Source organism: Alnus glutinosa, chromosome 8 (genome assembly GCF_958979055.1).
Source record: "Alnus glutinosa chromosome 8, dhAlnGlut1.1, whole genome shotgun sequence".
NCBI lineage: Eukaryota > Viridiplantae > Streptophyta > Magnoliopsida > Fagales > Betulaceae > Alnus > Alnus glutinosa.
The window spans coordinates 19755570-19779168 of record NC_084893.1 but is presented as its reverse complement, the minus strand read 5'-3'; the positions used below and the strand labels follow the sequence as shown (position 1 = coordinate 19779168).

At 33.7% G+C, this 23599-nt stretch overlaps 2 protein-coding genes across 2 annotated transcripts; one reads left to right on the top strand and one right to left on the bottom strand.

The window, feature by feature from the left end:
* The first annotated feature begins 503 nt into the window (after positions 1-503).
* LOC133876191 (uncharacterized) lies at positions 504-1034 on the top strand. The gene has a single exon (XM_062314476.1). The coding sequence runs from the start codon at positions 504-506 to the stop codon at positions 1032-1034; it is 531 nt and encodes a 176-aa protein (XP_062170460.1).
* Positions 1035-2273: 1239 nt separating this feature from the next.
* Positions 2274-14000, bottom strand: LOC133876190 (probable leucine-rich repeat receptor-like serine/threonine-protein kinase At3g14840). The gene is made up of 15 exons (XM_062314475.1): positions 13916-14000; positions 13479-13650; positions 6101-6172; positions 5911-5982; positions 5758-5829; positions 5603-5674; positions 5363-5434; positions 5192-5263; positions 5026-5097; positions 4870-4941; positions 4699-4770; positions 3860-3931; positions 3383-3460; positions 2398-2460; positions 2274-2313 (listed from the first exon to the last, which is right to left on the bottom strand). The coding sequence occupies exons 1-15, from the start codon at positions 13998-14000 to the stop codon at positions 2274-2276; spliced, it is 1158 nt and encodes a 385-aa protein (XP_062170459.1).
* Between the last annotated feature and the right edge of the window lie 9599 nt (positions 14001-23599).

Sequence of the window (23599 nt, the reverse complement as noted above, 5' to 3'; positions counted from 1 at the left end):
CCCTAAAAGACTTGACAAACTCCTTATCCCTTGGGTACCATAGCAAATTATCCATCGTCAAAGCAGACCAAACTTTGCTCTGAGTTCCTAAAAGAACCAAGCCGGAGAATCTCCTCCTTTCTTCCAATCTCGCCACCAAGACCACAAAAGTTTTTGCCCCAACAAAACACCACCTCTCCATTACTCAAAAGCCAAGACTTCAAATAACTAATCCTTTTGAAATTTCACAAGCCTCACGATTAATGGCAGTCACACATCACATGTGGCTTACATATAGAAGAAAGAGACCCATCAAGTATTGAACCCACCAAATTCATTTTGATTTTTTATTGTATAGGTTGAGAAGATGTGGTTTTGGGGAGAAATGGTGTTCTTGGATAGCGCACTACATCTCTTCGGTGTGTTTCTCCATTTTGGTGAATGGCACTCCATTTGGTTTCTTTAGTAGCTCCTGTGGGCAAAGATAGGGTGATCCTCTGTCTCCTCTTATGTTTGTCATTGTTATGGAGGCTCTACGTAAGTTGCTCATTGTTATTGTTCATAAAGGTCTTCCATCAAGCTTCTTTGTTGGATCTAGAAACTTTGAGGTGGTTAACATTTCTCATCTATTGTTCGCGAATGATATTTTGGTTTTTTGTGGGGATAATCCTAACCATCTTCGCTATCTACGTGTCTTGTTCTTGTCCTTTGAAACTGTCTCAAGTTTAAAGATTAATTTGGCAAAGTCTATTTTGGTTCCTATGGGTTGTGTGGATAATGTGGATGGATTGGCTAGTATCTTGGGTTATGGGGTTTCCTCTTTACCTTTAGAGTATCTTGGTCTTCTGTTTAGGGTCTCTTTTAAGATCAAGTATATTTGGGAGGGTATTGTTGGAAAGATTGAAAGGCTGTTGGCCAGTTGGAAGCGGATGTATCTGTCCAAGGGTGGTAGAGTTACCTTTATAAAGAGCACTATTTTCAATATTCCCACATACTTCTTGTCTCTTTTCCCTATTACTGCTTGTGTGGCAAATCGTATAGAGAAGCTCCATTGAGATTTTTTATAGGGAGGTTTAGGTGAAGAGTTCAAAGATCACCTACTTAGGTGAAGAGTGAGAAGTGAAGGGGAAGACAAGCTTTGCTGGACTCCTTCTCACAAAGGGAAGTTTGATGTTAGATTTTTCTATAAGGTCTTTGCTTGCAAAGAGGAAGATCCTTTCCCTGGGAAAAGTATTTGGCGGACCAAGGTTCCTTTGACAGTGACTTTTTTCGCTTGGTCGGCAATGCTAGGGAAGATCCTTACCTTGGATAATCTTAGAAAGAAGAATGTCATTGTAATTTATAGGTATTGTATGTACAAAGTGAATGAGGAGTTTGTGCATCACATTCTTCTCCATTGTGAGGTTGCACGCACCTTATTGAATGCTATCTCAGCCACTTCAGTTTTCTTGAATTATGCCTCTTCAGGTGGGAGATTTATTCGCTTACTAGTGGACGGGTAGTCGCTCTTGAAGTGCTGTCATGTAGAAGATACTTCCTTCTTGCCTTTTGTGGTGCTTGTGGAGGGAACAAAATGATAGAAACTTTGAGAACAAAGAAAGGACGATTGAAGAGCTTATAACTTTCTTTTTCTTTTCTTTGTTCTCTTGTACTGCTGCTTTCCTAGCTCACTTTGTGATTAGCTTTAATGATTTTCTTATTCTTTTTTCTTTTCCTTCTTAAACACTTCTCTTGTATACTCCAACAAATAATAAAAAAATAAAATAACACCTAGAGAGGTCCACCCCCAGCTGTTGAGGTTTTATCGCTTGGTCAAAGCACTACAATATTAGAAAAAAAATTTATCACATTATATTTCATCAAGTTTTTTCCTTCAGTTTTAGATTTTATACAATCTTTTATGCTTATTCGCTATAATAAGGTCTACCTGAACAGTCTATTATTCATTAGAAATTGCACGACTATTATAAAAGTTTTGGCTATAAATGTCCCAATCACCCCCCACCCCCTCTCAGCCAAGACAAGGAAAAGCAAACCAGGTCGGTACACTATTGAACAAAGGTAATCATGAGAATATAACAATCTTTAGGAAATATAAGGCATTTCAACTTACTGCTTTGATCGGGACAACGTTTCAAACATGGAACCATGCCACTGTTGGAAAGATCGAGGTCCAAAACAAGTTATTATTAGCATCAAAAGTGGATTTATGTTTACTCATATCAAGGCAATACACAAGAAATTTAATATCAGAAAATTTTGTGATGCATACTTTTGATAGATGAAGTTGATACTTACGAGTTATTGCCAATCAAAGAGCTTGCAAACAAGTTCCTGCAGAAAATAACAGAAAAAAGTTTAGTGAATATGCCCATGAGCGCTTGCATTCAGACAAACATGCTTAGAAGAAAGTCTTACAAACTATGTAGACAATTTGACAACTCAGATGCCTCAAACGTAAATTTGTTATATGAAAGATCACTGCACACAAAAGAAGCAATATGATTCATTATCTTCCATAATGTAGCATGACCAGAAAATTTTTATTGTACATTACAGTACATTATGTACTTGGAAGAGATGATACTATTCAGATTTAATTGTTCTCACACTTCAGTCTATACAATCCAAGAGATTAAACTTACAACTGAACTTATGCAGAAAAATGACAAGCTCTTTCCACCACTCAGGGGATTAGCAACTAATCAATTATCATAAGCTAAGCAAATACTGCCTAAAATGATCATCCCCTTATAGTCTTATTTTGTTGCTAACAATCCTATAAACAAATACCAGAATAGTGGATGCCATTGAGAATGCATATTCTATGGATCCTGTTGTCGAAGTTGGGATGCCATTTTTTATATATTTTATAAAAATTCCCTGGAAGTAAAATCAAGGAGGGTAAAAACAGTTGGGAACTCTCAGCAGTAAAAATTCTTGGAGATGATTAAAACTTGTAAGCAATACATTATTTCCTTCAGATATGCTTTCAGTCCCTCATTTTCACAATTGATTAATGAAGTATCTAATAGGTTTCAGTAAATTACTCCCTAAAGACGCATACTGTTTTGCTCATGTCACTTCTCTAATGATTAAGATTAATATTAAATGCGTCAAATTTTCTTCACATTTTGACATTCAGACTAATCAAATAGAGCAAGTGCTATAAAAGCATGCAAGTAACTACATATTACCAAAGGTCATACACATATACAATTTGTTCAGTTGAAGTAAAACTGACTGAGTCATAAAGGCAAATAAAGTTCCAGAAAAGAGTCAACAAGGTAAGAGGCACGATTTTCATTATTAATGAAATACTACATAATGATTAGGATAAAAAAAATACGTCAACATATTTGGTTATCAAATTGAATATATAGAATTTGGCAGAGAAGCTTACATGTTGCGGTTGCCGCTCCCTTGATCAGTCCACATCCAATGAGGCACTTCTCCAGTTAGCAAGTTGCCGGTTAAATATCTGAACAAAATCAATATTAACAATTCAGTATCATTATGTAATTTGTGCATTACAGATCATGAGGTAAACATGTCCTTGAGGATTCAAATCTTTAACACATCCAATGGCTAAATAAATATTTATGCTTTGGATGATTTCATACTAACAATGACAAATTACATGAAATTGGCATCCCTACTCTAGCAAGTAGGGGTAGGAGTGTTGGGAAGTAGGCCAGAATCTAGGAGTAATCCAGTTAATAAAATTGGATATTGCCTAATTGATCAGGCGATTAAACTATTTCTTTTTCATATATACCCACTAATGAGGTAATGATCACACACAGTGCCTCTTAGCTTTACAGAAATGGTCGTATGCAGTTTGATATATGAAAGTATACATGTAACTTAAAATGCATACAGGAACTTTATCTTATCGAGACCGACAAAGTTGTCTGGGATTTCTCCACTTAGTTTGTTAAAGCTGAGATCTCTGCAGGAAAAATTATAATTAAATGAATTAGAAAACAAATAGCACCCTAAGAAATCAGTCGTTTTCTGAAAAAAAAAAATCATATTGAAGTTATCAAAACAAGAAAAAGCAATCGTTTTTATATAAGAATTTTATTTTGCTCACATTTTTCAACTTTATAGGCTTAATTAGGCCAACTAGGTTTTATGCACTGTTGGCTGGGGTAGTTCAAACAACAAGCCTCTAAAATGAGTATTGGAATGATGATTTCAAGATGGACTAAAGAAAAGGCAAAAAGGGAGAGAATCCACCAAGAAACTGACATTAAAAAAAAAAAGTTGTCTCAATTAGTTTTCTCAAGTGCACCAAATAACACAGTTAGCCCCGTCAATTAAGACAGTCATGTTCAATGCCTAAAAGGCTTCATCAACTGGCAAAAGGTGAACAAGAGAAGAAAAAAAAAATCACAGAAATATTGTTGGATTAGAAATGTTAGCCTCTATGTAGAAAAAGCAATGTGTTCAATAGAGCTAGGGGAAGAAAAGAAAATGAATCTTTTAACTCATAAATTCAAGGTACAAAATTTCTTTCCTTAGTATTATCTAGAAACAAAAAAAATGACAAATTCCATATCAAGAATGCCACCTAAGTCGGTTTATGTCAATCAACACAAGAAGAAGAAAAGGAATTCTAAGCCATGCAAGAATACTGAATGATCCATAAATTATCATAAAAGCATTTTCAAGAGGATTTTTGAAAAGGGAGGAAAAAGTGGGTACTATACTAACAAGGTTTTCAACGTTGTCCTATTCCCGAGATATTCAGGTAGTCCTCCAGTAATATTGCAACTCCTCAATATCCTGTAAGAAAATTAAAAGTATTTATCTATGTAATTAAACTCGAGTAGCCATAAGGATGGGTACTTTGGAAAAATCATGTCTTTGAAACATTTTACTTACAGTGTTTCCAACTGTTTCAGATTATCAAGTCGTGGAAAAGGTTCTTCAGATCCATTCAAGTCACTAATTCTCCTGCATATCAAATTCAACAAAGAACAAAGTAATTCAAATGCAATTCCATCTGAAAATGCTGTGAAATAGAAGATCGATACTGACAAGTCCGTTAAGTTTTCCAAAAAAGCAATGCCAGGAGGAATTGGCCCGTTCAAACCACTTGCTTGAATCACTCTGTTGGTGCCAAATTTTGATTTAATGAGGGATAACACATAACAGCCAAAATCCTTATACACAATTAAAAAAGAAAAAGGAACAAAGCTCTCACAGTTTTGCAAGATTTTTCCAGTTTCCAATATAATTGGGTATCTTTCCAGAAAATTGATTGTCGCTGATCCGACTGCATTACGTTGAATGGACAAAAGGAATAAAAAAGAATTAATAACTAATTGCAAGCATATGAAAAATTTGATACGGAAAGAAAGAAATAGTAGTTTACAAGTCCGTCAATGTTTTCAGCCTTGCAAATGAATCAGGCAGCTCCCCAGTAAAATTATTCGAGCTGAGGAAACTATAACAACATCATCAACAACAACAACACATAAGTAAGAGTAAACCAATTGAGCTATCAGCATCAGGATTCAACATCTTTCAATAGAAAAGCCAATCCAATTAATTCTCAAAACAAATAAAAAGAGAGAAGATTCTTGTAAGAGTGAAAATTCAAAAATGGTCTTACAATCTTTCTATGGAGGGCATATTGCCAAGCTCTGGAGGAAGATTTCCGGAAAGCTGATTGAACTCCACCGTACTACAAATAATAAAACCGAATTCCTTGATAACAGACCTCTAAAAAATATCACAAATAGAAACAAATGGGTGATAAGAACTCACAAGTTTTTTAGAGTTGGGATGTTTGCCAGCTCTTTGGGGATAGAACCCGTTAACCGGTTTCCAAGAAGGGAACTGCAATAAGACCTTTACGTAATTAAAATCATCCTTCATCAAAGAATTTGAGAGAGAGAGAGAGAGAGAGAGAGAGAGTACATGTTGACCAGCTGCGTGGAAGAACCCCATCCCGGAGGGATTGAACCGTTAAGGTAGTTGCGGGTGAGGTCACTGACATGAGAGGGAAATAGAGAAATGAGTTTACAGGAAAGTCAGTTGATGAAAGAAATTAAACTGCGTACAACATCTATGCATCTATGTTATGAGTACAAGAAGGTGAAGTAGTTACATTCGTTGGAGGAAAGGCAACCCAGTCAAATTTGGTGGGAGTGTGCCGGGGAGACTTTGTGCTTTGAGAATTCTGTACATCCAATAGAGAGTGGGGTTTTTTAGTTACCGGGCGTAACTTTCTCAATATATATACATATGAATACATATATGACAATAAGTCAATAAGATCATGGGTTAAAGGCTAAAGGAACCTAAATAACTTTTTTCTAATCAAATTGTACCTTTCCCCTTCAAAGACGAGAAATCTAATACAAATTGCAACTTTTTTCTAATCAAATTATTTTTTCAGTTTATTTTCACCCAGTGGTGAGTGCTTTCTCTGTGAAATACAACTAAAAAGTATCATGAATGCAAGTGTGTGCCTAAATATTTTCTTTTTCTTTTTCTTTTTCTTTTTTTAAAAAATGACTCATAATATGAGAAATGAATGTAATTATTCCATTCCATGCAATCAATCTAATTAACCTGATCTAGATTAACTAATTTGGCTAAGATTAAGAATAAGAATATATAGAAGGCTACATTTCTTTCAATGTAAAATCCTTTTTGATGGAAAATATATTAGAATAAAAACATTTTTAAAGAAATTTTTGATTTTTTGGTGTTTGGCTAACACTTTCCAAAATAATTCTCAAAATATTTTTTAACGTTTGTTTTATAATAAAAACTAAAAGGTTAATTTAATAACCCTATAAATTTGTTTAACCCTTTAGAGGAAGGGCTAAACAAGGAGGACATGAACGGGTAGGAAAAATGGAAGTTTGGGCTCTAGAGGGATTTGGCGTTGCTTATATGGTACAGGAGATGCTTACTTATAACTCTGATCATATTAGAGCTTGCAAAGAAGTACTTAGTACTACAATCAATATCCCCTATCGCCCAAATTTATAATAAAAAGGGACTAAATAAGTTGAAAATCAAATTATTCGTTGTTAAATTATTTTTGCAAACAAACTTGGGCTTTGACCTATACTGCCACCCTAACTCTGTCTCTATATGCATAGCATTAGTCCTTAAAAAAAAAATAAAAAAAAATAAAAACTGTATACATCAAAGTCTGAACAACTCTAGCTCCAATGAAAAGAACAATGTTGATGACGACGTGAAAATTAAAGAACACTGTATACAATTTTTGTGCATTATATAATGCCAACGAGATGGGTTTGCACAGAGAGTTAATAAGAGCACTTTTAGTAGTTATTTTGTTGAGTTAATTTGGTGAAAATGTTCAAAATGGCTCTCTAGCTAGAAATCTCACTAACACTAGTCATGTGCACTGTTCACTCATCAAATCTATATATAAAAAAAAAAAATTATTATTATTATTATTATTATTATTATTATTATTATTTATCTCATGCATCACATAAGACCTCTATTTTGAAAAATATTAATTAAATAAAATAATGATAACACATAGTTAAAATAGTGAGGCTATTGTGAGTACTTTAAAAATGTGAATAATTAAAATAGAAAAAAGTGAATTTTAACTATTTTTACTTGTAAAATTTAATGAGGTCACTAAAAATATTTTGAAAATAATATTTTTTTAATTTTATTTTTTAAAAGCAGAGTAAATGAGGAAAAAAAAAAAAAGACGTGGCCATCAACACCAATTTAATACGTTATCTCCATCTACAATTTGACAAAAGTATGAATGCGACTAAAAGATGTGGTCCTCAGCACTCATTTAGGATATTTTTGGACGGCCACAGTTAAAGATAAAAGGAAAACAATTGCAAAATTGTTCGATTGAAATAATTAATTAACTTTTTCTATAGAAATAAATTTAGAGGTCTCTAAGATATTTTAAAAAAAATAATTTATATTTTATAATTAAATATCATTCACTTATTTAACAAATTTTTGATAGCGTGACATGTTAAAATTAATCAAATTATGATACGTGTTCTAGTCTATTTAAGTTAGTAACACACTATCAAAATCTTTTAACTCAGTATACGAAATTTAGTATTTGCAGTAATTTATTTTTTAGGCATACTCTTAAGAACTTTTGAGTTTTTGTAAATATTTCCCATTATTAGTAATGCATTTTCATTAAAGATGCATGTAGACGAGATATATACGGAAAAATGTGTGTAAAAAATAGGGCTAGGCAGGACCCGCGGAAACCCGACCCGAACCGCAGACCCGATCCGCCCCGCCCCTAAACTTCATCTGCCCGCACCCCTTATAAGCAGATACCGGTTTTCTCTTCAGCAAACCGCACGGTGCGGTGCGGTTTGCGGGTTCGGATTAGGGAAAATACAGGGGACCCGCCCCCCCCCGCCCCGCACCGTAGGAAAAAAAAAAAAAAAAAAAAAAAAAAAAAAAAAAAGTAAAAAAACCCTAAAACTAAAGTTAACCTAGGCGCCGCCCCCTCCTGTATTCTCTAATTTCTCTTCTTCACTTCTTCAGACTTCACTCTTCAGTGTCTTCACTTATCCACTGAACGGCACCACTACCAGTCACCACGGTCCACGCCAGCGCTTCCTCTTCGCCTCTTCGGCCCTTCCACCCGTCTTCGGCCCTTCCACCCCATCAGTGCCCTCAACCCCTCACAGTCTCACGGTCTCACCTTGCGCCGCCGCTACCACTAGTCCACTGCCAGGCTTAAGTCTACCCCTAATCCATCTACGCCGATCTTCATTTCGTGGTAGTCTTTTCTCTTTTCTCTAACACCGATATTTCATATTTAATTGTCTTTGCTTTTATATTTCAGTTTATTAACTTAATTTCATGTTTGAATTTATTGTAGCCTACAACTGCACGGCCAAGGGCTCCAAGTCTCCGACCGGCAACCGCAAGGTACCTTCTAACTTCTAATTTTTAAGATTTGTTAAAAAAATACTCCAAAAAAATATAAATCCTACGTTCAATAATTGTTTTTTTAATATATTTTATTTTTCAACTCAAACCGCTATCAAAGTGAAATCCTACGTTCTGCCAAAGTCGAGACATTCTAGCTTTTACATTGCTGCTCTTGCTGCGTTAAAAACTTTTTTATGTTGCTTCTGGCCCTATTGCTCGTGCTTAAATTTTTTAATAACATATTTAAATTTTGGCTCGTGATAAATTTGGGTTGTTTAGAGTTTGAGCATAAAATGATTTTTGTTATAACAGAGCAAAATGTCAAGCCTTGTTTTGTTATGATAGGGTCAAGGGCCAAGCTTCTTGCTTTTTTTTTTTTTTCTTTTTTATTTATTTTTTTTTTTTCCGGTTAACACGAAAGAAAGATGGGTAAGCAAATATATTTAATGTAAATTGTTATCCGTGGTAAATCAAGTTGGAGGCTCATTTTACTAGGTTCATCAAATGGCAACAACTCTGTTTTGAGCATCAATAGAGGGAGTCACAATCATCAAGTCTTTATTGGACCAAATATGCTATCATTGTCAAGTTTTAGACAACCTGGAATCGAGAATTGAATGGGATGTAGGCACGAGCACGACGCTGGTGGTCCATTCTTACACTAAGAAATCCCCAATCCCCAATCATAGCTACATAGGACGCCAAGTAGGAAAACGAACTTCTGTTTATACCAGTTTGATTCCGTGTATAATTTAAGGAGCTATGACTGGAAAATAATGTGTGAGAATAGAAAGTCTTTGGAAGTATATAAATGATGATGCTTCTTTTTGGTGCTGATTCTGGTTGTTGTTAATTAGTAATTATGTTTAGGTTGTTGTTAATTTTTATATTCCTGCCTTTGTTGGTCTAAATCGTACTTTTTACAAGTTCAAGTCCATAACTTTGTTTGATATGATTTAAAATTCAGCTTAATCAATAATTATGTTTAGCTTGCTGTTTTTAATCTCTTAAATAAGATTATAAAAGTTCAGCTTAATTATGTTTAACTTGCTATTGATTATGTTTTTTTTTTTTCCCACTTAATGTAGAGTTGTAGACTCAAGTCATGGATGATAATTCAACTCCTCGTCATAATACTATTGGTTCTAGTTCTGCGTCATCTGCACCTAGTCTTTTGGACAGTACCATGCCTTCCATGTTGAATGATAATGTTGACTGTGTTGGGGTTGGGGTTGGGGTTGGATCTATAGAAACTTCTGGCTCTCAAAATCCTAGTTCAGCTGTCCCACACAAACCTAAGAAATCTGAGCAAACATCAAAGGTTTGGGAACATTTTACTAGGTTAGAGGAGAGTGATCCGAAGGATCCTAAATCACAATGTAATTATTGTAAGACATTGTTTAGTTGTCACCCTAGAAGCCACGGTACCTCATCCATGTTACAACATATCAGGAGAAGTTGTAAAAAATATCCTGGTAGATTTGATAAGTCCCAAACAAAGTTGAGTTTTGAGGCTAAGAAGGAAGGACAAGGGGTAGTGGGCGAAGGGACATGTGGTAATCTTGTTTTTACCAAGTATAATGCTACAAAAATAAGAGAATCAATTTCAAAGATGATTATTATGGATGAGTTACCATTTAGATTTGTGGAAGGTGAAGGGTTTCAAAACTTCATGAAGACAGTTGAACCTAGGTATTCAATTCCTTCCCGTTATACTATGATGAGAGATTGTGTTAGGCTTTATATGTTGGAGAAGGAAAAATTGAGGGCAATGTTCTTGACATTCGATATTCGGGTTTGTCTTACCACTAATAGTTGGACTTCGGTACAGAACCTGAATTACATGTGCATCACTGCTCATTTTATTGATAGTAATTGGAATTTGCACAAAAGAATTTTGAACTTTTGTTTACTTCATAACCACAAAGGTGAGACCATTGGACAAAAGATTGAGTCGTGTATGCTTGAGTGGGGTATTAGTAGCATTTTCACTATCACAGTTGACAATGCTTCTTCTAATGATACCGCTTTGGAATACTTGAGGAAGAGAACGGCTCATAAGACTGGTGCCATATTGGAGAATCAATTTATGCATGTGAGGTGTTGTGCACATATTTTAAATCTGATTGTGTCTGATGGTTTGAAAGAGGTTGATGAGTCCATTGTGAAGGTTAGAAGTGCAGTGAAGTATGTGAAGTCTTCTCCCCAAAGATTTGAGAACTTCAAATATTGTATGGAAAGGGAAAAAATTACTTTCAAGGGTTTATTGTGTCTTGATGTTCCAACTAGATGGAACTCCACCTTTAAGATGTTAGAAGGTGCTGAAAAATGTCAGAGTGCTTTTGATCTTTTGGAAGAGTATGATGGGAATTATGTGCTTTCGTTGACTGAGGAAAAGAATGCTAAAAAAGGTTTGGGACCTCCTAATTATGATGACTGGGATCGTATTAGGACTTTTCTCAAGTTTCTCAAACTTTTTTATGATGCCACATTGCGACTTTCAGGGTCTTTGTATGTGACTTCTAATATGTATTGGCAAGAAATTTGTGGCATTCAAATACATATACAATTCTATCGTGATAGTGGTGATTATGTGTTGAGTTCTATGGCAGAGAGAATGATGATGAAGTATAATAAGTATTGGGGGGATTTAGATAAGGTGAATGTGTTTATGTTTGTTGCTGTCATACTTGATCCACGAACCAAATTGGGGTCATTGGAATTTTGGTTCAAGGATGTTCTTAATGAGGAGCAGTGTACTAATATGGTGAAAAAATTGAAGCACTACCTTCAAAAATTATATGATCACTTTGATGCTGGAGGGACTTCATCTCAAGTTGAACATGGTAGTGATTATGCATGCCCTCAAGGTTCCTCAATGATAGAAGAAACTGATAACCTTTCACTTCACTTCATGAACAAGTTTCATAATTACCTAACTTCAAAAAGTGATGTTCATAACAAATCGGAGATAGATCGGTATTTGATGGAAGATGTTGAAAAACCAAATGTGAATTTTGATATTTTAAATTGGTGGAAGGTGAACTCATCTAAATTCCCAGTACTTGCCAAAATAGCACGGATTGTATTGGCCATTCCCATTACTACAGTTGCTTCAGAGTCGGCGTTTAGCACTGGAGGGCGTGTATTGGATCCTTTTCGAAGTTCATTGGCCCCCAAAACAGTTGAAGCATTGGTATGTGCACAAAATTGGCTAAGATCAAAACCCTTGAGCAATGGCAATGGTTGTGACACAGAGATGATTGAAGATCCTGAAAGTTATAAGCTCGATTCAGGTAAGATTTATGTTATTCAGTATTCACTTCTTAATTTATTTTGATATTTAATATTTACAAATTGAAAAATTCTAATTATCAGTTTCAATTGAGAATGTAATTCTTTTTTTCTTTTTCTTTTTTCATTCTTTGTAGAAATAACTTCGAAGAAAATCAATATGTTGCTTGAGGAGGATAAGTGACGTGAAGATTGAAGATTGAAGATTGAAGTTGCCTTTTTTATTTTGCTATTATCTTTTACTTTATTTTTAATGTAACTTAAGTTTTATGTGTTAATGTGTGCTACTAGCCTACTAGTTTGATTTGTTTGTGTTTTACAATTTTACTGTTGAATCTGTAACTTAAGGTTAATGTGTTGCTTGTTTGGGACCTTTGGGTGGGAGGTAGGTTGCTTTTGCTTGTTATGTTTATATTTGTATATGTTTTAATTAGGATTTAGTTTGATAGATGCTGAAGATTTAATGTTGTTTATGTTTGTGTATGTTTTAATTAGGATTTAGTTTGATAGATGCTGAAGATTTAATGTTGTTTATGTTTGTGTATGTTTTAATTAGGATTTAGTTTGATAGATGTTGAAGATTTAATGTTGTTTATATTTGTGTATGTTTTACTTAGGATTTAGTTTGATAGATGCTAAAATTGTAAAATATTTTAAATCATTGTGTGGATGCTGAAGATTTTGTTAGAATTATTGATTTGTTGATTATATTATTAACTTTGAATGTTGATTTTTATATTTACTTAAAAAAAAAAAAAAAAAAAAAAAAATCATGTATACTTGCTGAATAGTGACTAGTGAGTGCTGATTTTGAATTGTTGATTTATTAAAAAAAAATGTTTAATTATTGAAATGGGCTTTTAAACTTTTAATTTATTTTACACTTTACATGGTTAATCAGGTTTTTATATACAAAAATGATAATTTTTTTTTTTTTTTATAACAGCAAAATCAATATTTATTCAGTTTTACAGTTTTAAAATTTAATAAAAAATTTACGAAATTGCCCCTACTTAATCCAACCCGCCCCGCCCGGCAAACCCGCGCCCCCCGCCCCAAGCAGATCCGCCCCGCACGGATACCATCACTCGTTGATGTTTGCGGGTCTTCTTTACCCAACCCGCATGTGCGCGGGGCGGGGCCAAAAAGGGTGGAAACCCGCCCCGTGCACACCCCTAGTAAAAAACAATCTCAGTGAAACATATATATGTATATATATATATATGTCTGTGGATGCGTATGTGTATATACGATAGAGATATATGACATACATGCTGACAACGTGGCACTCAGTTCCATTGGAGCAGCCAGGACTGCAGGTAAGATTATTCTCAAATAATTCTAGTGGTGGGTCGAGCCATCCAAATTGTCCAGTGCATGGATCTACGCTGAAATTCCAGTCCGTCTTCCTTAAACTCTTCGCTATGTAACGTAAAGCTTGCACTGCAAAAGTTAGAAAATCAACACGTACAAGTGATCAAATCAGCGCTACATTAATTAAGCAAGCTAATTGTCAAGTGGAAAAAGGAATTAAAAGGCTAATCAACCCATCAAAATTTGGACGTTTTCCTGATGAAAATACTTGAATTAATTGCATCGATCGATCACCATGAAACCATATATGATTTATTCAGGTAACAAATAAAGGCAAGAAAATAAAATTTAAAGATCATGCATCTGTGTGGTGAGCATATATATATATATATACCTTCAGAATCCGGCAATCTAGCGGCTGCGAAGCAAAAGGAGAGAGCTGAAGCAAGGAGAAATATTGGAACAAGGAACATCTTCATTTTGGCCGAAGGAGTTTGGAGAGAGAGAGAGAGATGAAAGCAGTGAGGAAAGAAGGGAGTAAGTAATTTGTAGTTTTGGTTTGAGATCGAGTGATATATAAAGTCAAGTCAACTATAAACTTGATTGATGCAATGGTATTCTTGTTGATAATTCTCCCAAGATTTTTCCACAACAAAAGGGAGGCAGCCTTTGATGGGTCCACGTGTCCTTTTCGAAATTTCTTAGCCGTATATGTTACTGCTGGCAGTGAAGGACCGGCAGTCCTACTAGACTTGTTAGGATATGTTTGGAATTGTGTTAATAAATTTAAAAAGTAATTTTATCATAGAGAAAGTTGTGTAAAATAAAAATAGGTCTGTTCGGTAATAACCTTAAAAAATATTGTCTTTAACTGTTTTGCTATATAATAATAATAATAATAATAATTAAAAAAAAAAAAAAAAAAAAAAAAAAAAAAGGCTAAAGACTTGAAAATACACTTCTTCTTAAACGTTTTTTTATTATAAAATAAAATAAAAATCTCTATTTCCCCACACAATTCTAAACAAGCTTTTAATTAGACTAATGCACTACAGTTTCTTAGAACTTTCAGGTTAATACTGTAGTCAAGGTCAGCTTGATATATTTTGGGGCCAAATGTGAGAAGTTTAAGTAAGACATTTTATTTTAAAATTAAATATTAATTAAATCTTTGGTAAAAACCTAAAAAAGTTTTTTTTTTTTTTTTTTTTAAATTTTTTTGCTCTAAAAAGGTTAAAACACACTTTTGTGAAAAGCTTGAAAATAAACTTTTTTCTCAAATGCTTTTTTATTATAAAAAAATATCTATTATCCAACACAATTTCAAACAGGTTCTTAGACTACAGCACTACAGCTTCTTGGAACTTTCAGGCTAGTATTGTATTTAAGGCCGGGTCGATATATTTTGAAGCTAAAGGTGAGAAGTTCAAGTAAGACCTTTTATTTTAAAATTAAATATTAATAAAATCTTTTGAATAGACTAGGCATTTTCTATCATGCTTCTCCCTTTTTTTTTGTAGTTTTTTTTTATTTTTTTTTTAATTTTACCCCTAATTATTATTATTATTATTATTATTATTATTATTATTATTATTATTATTATTATTTGGCCCCAAATTCAAATTGCAAAAGTTGACTTCACCCCAGGACGTGGCCGGGTGATAAATCTTTGTAGCAATCAAATCAGATAGGAGTTCAATACGCGGGATGTAAGCAGTGAGGAAACAAGGGAGTAACTTTTGGTTTTGCTTTAATTTTTGAGAGTGACAAAAAGATCATCGTAGGCCTAAAAGACAAGTCAAGTTTATATTAGGGTTAAACACATTTTTAGTTCTTGAGTTTTGAAAACTTTATTTTTTAGTCTCTGAGTTTTAATTTGCATCACAAATGATACATCAGTTTTAAAAAATGACCAAATTAGTGCTTCGGTTAACTTCTCTGTCAAAAAACAAACAGGCTGCCACATGTCAACCTCTGAGGTGGACACGCGACATTATATAAAAAAATAAAAAAATAAAAAATAAAAATAAAATAAAAAATAAAAAAAAGAAAAAAAAAGAAAAAAAAAAAAAGGAGCCACCCCATTGGCCGGTCTAGGGTGGCCGAACAACCCCCATGGGCCACGGGGTGGTTCGGCTACCCTAAGGGCAAAACCGAAAAAATACAATTTGGAGGGTTTGGCCCTTGGGGGTGGCCGAACCACCCCCTAGGGCCACGGGAATGGTTCGAGCACACCAAGACGGACCGGCCTGGTGGTGACCGAGCCACCCTTGTGGCCCTTGGGGGTGGTCCGGCCACCCCCAAGGGCCAAAACCGATCTTATTTATTTTTATTTTTTTTTGTCAAGGGGATGGCCGAACCACCCGCCATGGGGTGGTTCAACCACCCCAGACCGACCACCCCCATTTTGGCCAATGGGGTGGCTCAGCCACCCCCTTGTTTTTTTATTTTTTCAATTTTTATTTTTTTTTAATTTTTAATATATATATTTTTTAATTCTATTATATTTTTAATTAATTTTTAAATATTTTTAATTTTTTTTACATAGTGAGGTTGACACGTGGTGGACCATTAGTTTTTGGACGGAAAAGTTAACCAAGGTACTAATTTGGTCATTTCAAAAAAATGAGGTATTATCTGTGATGCAAATTAAAACTCAGAGACTAAAAAATAAAGTTTCCAAAACTCAGGGACCAGAGGCAGGGGCGGTCCTACATGGAGGCTAGGGGGGGCCCTGGCCCCCCCAAGCCCCAAAATTTTCCCCTTAAAAAAAAATCCCAAAAAAAAAAAAAAAAAAATTAAAAATTTTACCCTTTAATTTTTTAATTTTTTTAGTTTTGCCCCCTCTATTTTTTTTCTTTTCAATTTGGCCCCTCCATTTTTATAAACCTAGGTCCGCCACTGACCAGAGGAGTATTTAACCCTTTATATTATCGTGTAAACTATAAGCAATATTGGTATAATTATTTTGTGAACAACTTTTAAACTCAGATTGATGCTCTAATTTCCTCAAAAAAATAAATAAATAAATAAATAAAGAAAAAGATTGATGCTCTAATTAATGCACAAAACATGCCGTGAAACATGAGAATTGGTAATATAGTGATAGATGATGTTGAGATTTGTGTATAATGCTCCGGTTGTTTCGGCCTAAAATGATTTCTAAAAAATGATTTTGGTATTTTTCGGTGTTTGATGAAAGCAAAAATAATAGTCAATTAAAAAATGATTTTTACTTAACCAAAATTCCTTAATAAATTTTGAAAAATGATTTACGCTTTTTAAAAGCGTAAATCATTTTTCGAATATGGCAGACACATTTGACCCTCTTTTAAACGATGCAATCATCATTCACGTTCAAGTAGTCGATCATCACTGAAATCTAGCTGTTGTCGGAATCCGACAACGTCCAATCCCTTTTGCCAATCCAGTCAGCCTAGATTCCGGCGACCAAAATGGTAGTATTCCGACCATCTGGCCAAATTACAGGCGGTTGGCTAGATCTAGCCAAAACAGCCGGATTCCAGCCTACTAGTCGGCGTCCAACTGTTCTATACCTGATTCCAGCCGTTCTGGCAGGATTCCGGCTCCAGCCATTTTCTGGAATCCAGCCACATTCACCGGAATCCAACCACGTTCGCGGGAATCCGACTATTTTCCTCGAAATCGGGTCAATCCAAATTCCGACAAATCTGTCCAAATATCAGCCTTTATCTCAGATTTTGGCTATAGTAGCCAGAATCCGATAAGAATGGTTGGAATCCTATCGGTCAGTGACGGAATCTCGTCACCGATGATTTTCATATTATTTTAAATTAATATTTATATGTTTTGAATAAAAATTAATTTTTCTAGGTTAATATAATGGAATGAAAATATAAAAAATATTTGTGATTTCTTGTACGATACAAACACCAAAAAATGCTTTCGGCGAAAAATATTTTCCTGAAAAATAACTTGTCTTCAACCATTTTACAACAGAAATCATTTTACGTTGAAACAAACAGAGCATAAATTTAAAATACAAGAATAAAAGTGGATAAAAAAATAAATAAAATAAAAGAATTACATGTAATTCTTTAAAATAAATAGAGAATATTTTAATATCAATCAAATATTAAATATATGAAAAATATCTTTAAAAAAATGGATGTGTAGCGGTTAAAAGGTGAGAAGGACAACATCTACCGAAAGTGCGCTACGTACGTGTGTGTACGGTACGGCTACAAAATTCTTGTCGTTTATAATTCTTTCAAACAGCTAGCGTTGATAATATATTGTCCAAGATTTTTCCACAATCAGAGAGAGGCAGCCTTTCGGAAATTCCTTAGCCTTATATTTCACAGAGTAATTCATTGTCACTTTTTTTTACAATTTTTTATCACTTTGCTTATATGGTAAGGTGGTCTCCACCTTAATTTATTCTTAAAACTCAAAAAATAGTAGGGGATTATCTTGCCACATAAGCAATATGGTAAAAAGTTATATAAAAATGTGGGAATGAATCATTACTCTATCTCACTGCTAGCTTATTAGACTTTTTTTAGAAAAAAAAATTCTAAAAAGGTCCGAAAGAGTTTTTGTTTTTTTTAAGAAAAAACATCATTTTGAAGTTTATTTCAAAACAAAATTTTAGACATTTTTTTAGAGCAAAAAACTAAAATGAAAAAAATACCTTCATTATTTTTTTTTTCCTAAAAGCAAACAAACCAATTTTTAATTAGCACATCTTTTTAAGTACTAAAACCTTTTAATTAAGCTCTTTAACGCAATTTCAAACAGGCTTTAAGAAATACATAATTAGAAGTAATAATTCGATTATAGTTACAAGTTATCAGGGGTGGAGCCACTTGAGGCTATGGGGGGGCTTGGCCCCCAAGCCCTAAGGTTTCCCAAAAAATAGAAATCTAAAAAAAGAAAAAAAAATTAAAATTGTACCCCAATTTTTGTTATTAGTTTTGTCCTCCCCAATTTTTTTATTTTTTTATTTTCATTTATTTTTTTATTTTTTTTTTCAGTTTGGCCCCCCAAAATTGTAAAAGCTGACTCCGTCAGTGCCAGTTATTGGCTAAAACCAATAACCATAACCGAAGTAGCTTGTTTGCCAAAATCTCCAACCAAATTCAGTAAGCGAGTAGCCGGTTAACCGGATATTTAATAACCAGCAATTATTGGTTGGTACTCAATTATCCACACCAATATCCAAAATTTTAAAAAATTGCATCTTTTGAGTATATTTTAGGTATTTGGCCTACCTTTTAAGCTTCATATAAACCTTTTTAGCCATTAAAATAAAAAATAAAAAAATAAAAAAATAAAAATTAACCCTTTTTAGCCCAATATGCTAGCCTTTCTAAAAAAAAAAAAAAAAAAAAACCCAGATTATATGCAGTGAAGTAAATATGAGATCAGTAATATAAAAAGGGATGCATACGGCATACCTATTCTTCTTCTGTTTTTTTTTTTCTTTTTTTTCTTTCTTTTATTATTATTATTATTTTTATTATTTTATTATTTTATTTTTTTTTATTTTTTTTTTATAGATCCTATTCGATCTTATTTCTTGAGGTTGTCTGTCTAATATTTGACCAAGTTATCCTTGAGATTCTTGCACAATGAAAATCGGAACAGAAACGTCAGCATGGGGTGTTTCGGAATAAATATTTTCTTGATAATTACCGTTGGAGGGTTGGAGCTTGAGAGGATAGAAGATGAGCAGCAATGAGAGAGATCTCTAGTGTTTCTAAAGTCCCTTTCGTGCTTAATTTGGTGGTGTTATAATTATTTATTTTTATTTTTTTCCTGGATGTCAGAGAATATATATATATATATATATAATATTTTGCATTTAATAAAACTTGTCCTCTTTTTGCTCTCTGTCTCTAGATTTTTTTCCCAACCCCAAGCAATTGTGAGCTATCTTTCCTCTGATCTTTAATTTTGTGGGTGTAACAGATAAACCCATTATCTCGGCTACTTTCTGTTTATAAGCAAAAGAAAAATGTCTTTCCCCAGCTTTGATCCTCAAAATCATACGGATAGAAATTTATTGGCAAGATATGATACATTTACAACTTTAATATAATTTCTGTATATCTCTAATAATTTTTTTTAAAATCAATAATTAGATATGTAAGACCTACATGAAAAAAAAACAGATCTAATAATTAGTTTAAAAAACAAATTATTGAAGTTGTATAAAAGTTGTATAACAATTATTTATCTTTATTGACAAGTCAATCAATCAATTTGTAATAAATAACTGAAAAAGAAACAAGAAACTAAGAAAGTAAAGTCATGAGAAAGACTACCGAAAGAGGTGGAAAGTAAAGGTGTAAAACTCTATACGTTAGTTTTATTATTTTTATTTTAAATAAATAAATATATAAATATATTATTTATTTTTATATATTTAAATATATTTATTTATTTTAATTTTAAAACATTTGTCTTATTGTGACGATCATATTTTTATTTTTTTTTATTATTTTTTTTTGTGTAATTTTTAGTGATTTGGCTGACTAAAATAGTTAAAAAAAATAAAAAAAAATAAAATGAAATAAAATATTTTGATAAGTCTATTAGTAAATACTCTAAAGTTACCACCTGTGGTTCAGAATTTGAGCCATACTAATATTGACTTGGAAAAAGAGGGAAAATAGATGGTCATGACGTGGACCGATCAAGTAGGCGAATTGGGTCTTGCAACCATCAAAGAATGACTGAAAGGGATGGGAAATGAAGTCGGGTGGTTGTATTTCTTTTCAAATGGTTTGAAGTCAATGTCGTGTTTAATTCTGAGGCAGATTGGTTTACGTCGTCTTAGTCTTCTCGTGGGACAAAGAGGACTGTGATCATTTCGTGTAATTTCAGCACTTCCTTCGCTTTCAATCAAGATAAAAGGCTTGTTTGACCAGTGACATTACAGAACAGAACAGAGTAGTGGGTTGTTAGTTTTTGAAATTTGTAAAAAGTAATGATGTGATATAAAATAAAAAGAATTTGTATAAAAAAGTGAAAAAGTTTTATATTGTAGTGAATTTTTTTTTTGAATAGTAATAAAAAATTATTGATGTGATATAAAAAAATGAAAAAAGTGGGAATGTTTTGATGTTGATTAGTAGTGAAAAGTATAAAAAAAAAATGAAAAAAAAAAAGTATACGAACAGTACTGTAATGTATTGTTCCTTGACAAACAACCCGAAATTTTCTTGTTGACTTCGAAAAATAAAAATTAAAAAAAAAAAAGAGGAAGAAGAAGAAGAAGATAGATTCTCTTGTTTGTGTCTCATTAAAAGGTTAATTTTCACAAGTAATGTTAAATGTTACTCCAAAGCTAATGTGATAATTATTTTAAAAGTCATATTAATTTTTGAAGATACAAAGAGAATATGAATCTTATGTTTAGTATTACTTATTTTTCACTGTTACGTAAAAAAGTGAGCATTTAAGGGAGTAAGTGTAGCACTCTTCTAAAAGTCTATCTCTTTAATCAAATCATCAAATAAGTTAATTATATATCTCCATTGATAATGAATAATAATCATTAGTTAGGATGAGATGTTTGTCTTAACAATTCTTGTAAGAATTTTATAAGGCATCTACGTAAATAAAATCACTCTAATGCTTCGTTTGTTTCAACGTAAAATGGTTTTTGAAAAATGATTTCTACATTTTTCGATGTTTGGTGCGGACGAAAATAATAGTCAACCGAAAAATAATATCCTCTTGACAAAAAATGATTTTCGCTTTTTATTTTCTCTAGACAGCAAATGCATTTAACCATCTTTTAAATGACGCAGTTGACCTTCAAGTTCAAGCAGTCAACCACTACCGAAATCTGACGGCGTTCAGTCACTGTCATCGAATTCTGGCCACCTTCGCCGAAATCCGGTCAGCCCAGAATGGTCGGATTCTAGTCATCAAGCCGAGACCTTGCCAGAATGGCTGGATTTTGGCTAGCTAGCCGAGATCTAGTAAGAACGGCTAGAGCCTATTGGCCGGGATTTGGTGATTTCGGCCAGAATGGTTGGCTTCGGGCCTAAAAGCCGGATTCCGGCACAAATGGCCAAATTATGACCACCTTCGCTGGAATTTAGCAACCTAGATTCCGATGAAACTATTTTGATTCCGGCCTTTATCGCTAGAATTCTGTAACAGTAATTGAAATCCGATGAAAATGGCTGGAATCCTGCTGGTCAATGAAAAGATCTCGTCATCGGTGATTTTTATATTACATTAATATTTCTATGTTGTGAATAAAATTGATTTTATAAATTAATATAATTGAATGTAAATATAAAAAATATTTGTGATTTTTCATACGCACTAAATACTGAAAAATATTTTCAACGAAAATCATTTTCTTGAAAGATGACTTCCCTAAAAATATTTAGGGTTAAATACCCTAGAGGTACCTGAGTTTTACGTGTTTTTAAATTTAGTACCTCAGTTTCATTCCGTATCACAGGTAGTACCTGAATTTGGAAGAAAAAAACCCTAGGTAGTACCTGTTAGATTTCTCGTCCAAATTTCAACTTCTCGTGGCACCACATAAAAAAAAAATTAAAAATTAAAAATTAAAAAATTAAAAAAATGATTAAAAAAAAAAAAAAAAAGAGGGGTGGCTGAGCCACCCCCCTTGGCCACTATGGGGTGGCCGGCCACCCCCATTTTGGCCAAGGAGGTGGCCCAGCCACCCCCTTGGCCGGTCTGGGATGGCCGAACCACCCCATAGCAGTTGAAAAAAAATATATATATATTTGAAGGGTTTTGGCCCTAGGGGGTGGCCGAACCACCCCCGTGGCCCTAGGAGGTGGCCGAGCCACCCCCTAGGGCCAAAACCCTTCAAATTTTTTTTTTTTTTTTCAATTGTGGGGTGGCCGAGGGGGTGGTTCGGCCACCCCAGACCGGCCAAGGGGGTGGCTGGGCCACCTCCTTGGCCAAAATGGGGGTGGCTGGCCACCCCCATGGTGGCCAAGGGGGGTGGCTCAGCCACCCCTCTTTTTTTTTCTTTTTTTCTTTTTTTTTTTTCATTTTTTTAATTTTAATCATTTTTTTAATTTTTTAATTTTTAATTTTTAATTTTTTTTTTTATGTGGTGTCACGTGTCAACCTCAGCGGTTGACACGTGGCGAGAAGTTGAAATTTGGACGAGAAATCTGACAGGTACTACCTAGGGTTTTTTCTTTCCAAATTCAGATACTACTTGTGATACGAAATGAAACTGAGGTACTAAATTTAAAAACACGTAAAACTCAGGTACCTCTGGGGTATTTAACCCAAATATTTATAACGAAACCATTTTGCGTCTAAACAAACAAAATATAAGTTGAATTCCTTTCAAATAGTTACTATTTTTATTTGAAAGTTATTTGGCTTCCAAGTGGGCCAATGCATACCATTTCACCCTACAAGTTGATGATGGAGATTGCATTTTAAAGGTGTCGTCAAAAAACCCAAAATAATTCTTTATTTTGGCCACTAAAAGTTGAAGAGAGATATATACGTTAAAAAAGGCCAGATATGGCTTTAAAATCTTTTGATTGCATGGATTTAAAGGGATATACGAAATAAAATGAAAATGCGTTAAGCAGGGGAAACTCAACAATATGAATGTCAAACAAACAAATTATGTATCAATATATATATAGATTTCTAATTGAATAATGAAAGGGTTATATGGGAGGATCTTTCCACTCCTGAACCGAAAGGAAGGAGTTAGTGATCTTAAAAAGAAAAATGAGGTGGGCTCCCCAAAACAGACCCAACATAAACTAAAACAGTACGAATTGAAACTAATTACAACATGTAAGAAAATGGGCTAAACCAAAGACATAGATTAAGGTGAACCTATCTGAACTCCTACTTAGAACCAACAACAATCACTGGAAAGGAGCTGAAGCCGAATATGCACTATCATAGTTCGATGTAGGAACTGTAGGAAATAAAGAAACCAACATAAATTTGGTTACAAAAATCTCCTAGATAAAATACAGGAGCAGCAAAACATACGGAAATTAAAAATGCATGGAAAAATAAAAGACAAAAAAAACCCACGAAACAATAGTATAGGCGG

Coding starts and splice junctions, on each gene's coding strand:
- LOC133876190 (XM_062314475.1), bottom strand. CDS start 14,000: ATGAAGATGTTCCTTGTTCCAATATTTCTCCTTGCTTCAGCTCTCTCC. Junction 13,651..13,915: donor TAGATTGCCGGATTCTGAAG/GTATATATATAT, acceptor TAACTTTTGCAG/TGCAAGCTTTACGTTACATA. Junction 5,435..5,602: donor ATGCCCTCCATAGAAAGATT/GTAAGACCATTT, acceptor ATGTTGTTATAG/TTTCCTCAGCTCGAATAATT.
- LOC133876191 (XM_062314476.1), top strand. CDS start 504: ATGGAGGCTCTACGTAAGTTGCTCATTGTTATTGTTCATAAAGGTCTT.